Source organism: Montipora capricornis, chromosome 2, assembly GCF_036669925.1.
Source record: "Montipora capricornis isolate CH-2021 chromosome 2, ASM3666992v2, whole genome shotgun sequence".
NCBI lineage: Eukaryota > Metazoa > Cnidaria > Anthozoa > Scleractinia > Acroporidae > Montipora > Montipora capricornis.
The window spans coordinates 20,083,914-20,086,236 of record NC_090884.1 but is presented as its reverse complement, the minus strand read 5'-3'; the positions used below and the strand labels follow the sequence as shown (position 1 = coordinate 20,086,236).

Sequence of the window (2,323 nt, the reverse complement as noted above, 5' to 3'; positions counted from 1 at the left end):
TTATTGCCTCATTTCTCTCGGTCGAACATACACCTTAAAAGGACGAGGCCTCAGGGTTAATCCATAGTTTCCATCGAAGGATAGCTCTTCTTTGCTTGTGGCAAGCTGAAAATTTAGGCGCTGCAGCATGCACCCCAGAAACATAAAGAGCTGAGCTTTTGCGAGGGTTGCACCGAGACAGCGCCGTCCACCTGTGGAAAAGGGAAGGGTGAAGGCCTGCTGTGCAACAAGAACTTGACCATTTTCATCAAGGAAACGATATGGATCAAACATGTCTGGGCGATGAAAGTAATTGGGATCGTGATTAACTGCCCATAGATTCGCCAACACAAGCGTTCCTTTCGGTACAAAATAACCAGCAACGCTAGAGTCTTCAGAGGCATAGTGTGGTATTGCCAGTGGAATGACTGTAGCCTTCCGCAAAGTTTCTAGAACTGTGGCTTGTAACAGAGGCAACCGTGCACGGTCTGCAAGCGTAGGCAATCGCTCTGTTCCTACCTCTCGCTTCAGTTCTGCCTGCAAGTCGTGCTGTAGTCCAGGATTAGAGAGAATAAAAAGCAGTGCCCAGGTTAGTGCGGTAGACACTGTATCAATTCCTGCACCAAAAACATCTGCTATCAACGTCATCATGGATTCTTCATCCAGGCGATCATCCTCTGCTTCCTCCATGTTAATTCCACCGTTTGGGTTCGCTTTTGTGACCAACATTTCGTCTTGGATGACTCTATCCAGAGTTGCGGCAACATTGACGCCTGCCTCCTCAACATTTACATGGCGATGCAAACTGTAAACGCTTCTGAAAAAATCAATGAGTTCTTTGACAGAGTCTTCTAAAGCCTTGCACTGCTTGCGTAGAGCAAAATGAAGCCATGGGAAAAAGTCTAACAAGTTTATAGCAGAGCTATTCTCAACAAAATCAGTTCCTCTCCGCAAAATATTCTGCAACGCCAGCGTAAAGTCTCTTTTTAAGTTATCTCCAAAAGTAAGTCTAAACGCAAAGTTAATGACTAAAGTTCTCAGTTGCTCTGAAAAGTCGAGAGCTTCACTCGTTGCGGCTTCTGTCAAAGAGCTGCATAGGCGCTCAGAAACCTCTTGTGCCAAAGTGTCAAAACGGCTCACATTGCTGAAAACAGCGTACAAAGCACGCATTGCTAGTTTTTTCTTTCTCTGATACCCTGTTCCAAAGTCACCAAACGCAAGGCTCCGACCTCCATTGCTGATTATTTGAAAACTATGAAATGGTGGTCTGGAGGAGAAATGGCAAGCCCTTTTTGATAAGGCCTCTTTCACGACATCGTGGCTGTTCAAAACGATTGCTCTCCTCCAACCAAGGCGAATGGAGAAGACGCTTCCATAGACTTTGGCCATCTTTGACAGAGCGATGTGCGGAGAATCCCCGAGCTGAAACAAGTTTCCAAATACGGGCAGACCGAACGGCCCGGGAGGAGTTTTTCTCCGAACATTGGACAATTTCAGGAAGGTGAGAACTACGATAGTTACAGAAGCAAAGCACAAAACGGTTGTAAAAAGCATCGTAATTTCGGGGGAAATGACACGCTCCATTTCAACTACCTCATATACAAAGGCTTGTTAGAGTGGTTTTCTGTTAGCTTGTAGTAGCTTTGTTCCAGTTAAGCTCTGGGGGTGGTATTTATACTGTGCAACCTTGGTTGTTTACGAGCAATATTCCAATGTCAAGGTCGCTACAATAAGTCACACTTGACAGGATCCGTTTGTTTTACAAACAGGCAAAGCCTGTCTCAGTCGAGTAGGTTTGGATCACGAAATCGCACAATTTTAGCCAAACTAATCTTAGAAGAGAGAGAGCAATATTTCTTAAAACGTGGAACCGAAAAGAAGTCCTCCCCGTTAAAAAAAACTGAAGGGCTTTTGGAACCCACTCTACTCTATCACTCCCTCCCCCCCGCTCCCTTTTCCAACCCCCATCCTGTCTGTCAATAGATGACATAATCTTATTGTATCCTTTTGTGGGGGAACAAAACAAATATTTCTACAAATCGATTTGTTTTTGCAGAGGTTACCATGACGGACTTGCTGTTTATAATCAATACTAAAATTCCAGAAAAGAAGAAAGAAACAAGTTTGCAGTGTACTCTTTGGAGAAGTAGACATGACAGTTTCCTCTAAGCAGACGGTGACTAATAAGTAACTGGCGTGACTCATTGCACACACCCACTGACCTTCGTTCCTTACGATCGGCAACAACGCCGATGGCATATTTGATATGTCACGCGTAAACGATCGTCAAAAAAGACCGCATCTTTCAACCTTAACTGGGAACAAACGGTATTTTCATTCAACG

The 2,323-nt window shown here is 44.5% G+C and overlaps 1 protein-coding gene across 1 annotated transcript; it reads right to left on the bottom strand.

Moving 5' to 3' along the window:
* LOC138035584 (steroid 17-alpha-hydroxylase/17,20 lyase-like) lies at positions 1-1,563 on the bottom strand. Its single transcript, XM_068882230.1, has one exon. The coding sequence runs from the start codon at positions 1,561-1,563 to the stop codon at positions 1-3; it is 1,563 nt and encodes a 520-aa protein (XP_068738331.1).
* Positions 1,564-2,323: the final 760 nt, after the last annotated feature.

Bases quoted from the DNA above. Each gene is read 5' to 3' on its own strand.
- LOC138035584 (XM_068882230.1), bottom strand. From the start codon at position 1,563: ATGGAGCGTGTCATTTCCCCCGAAATTACGATGCTTTTTACAACCGTT.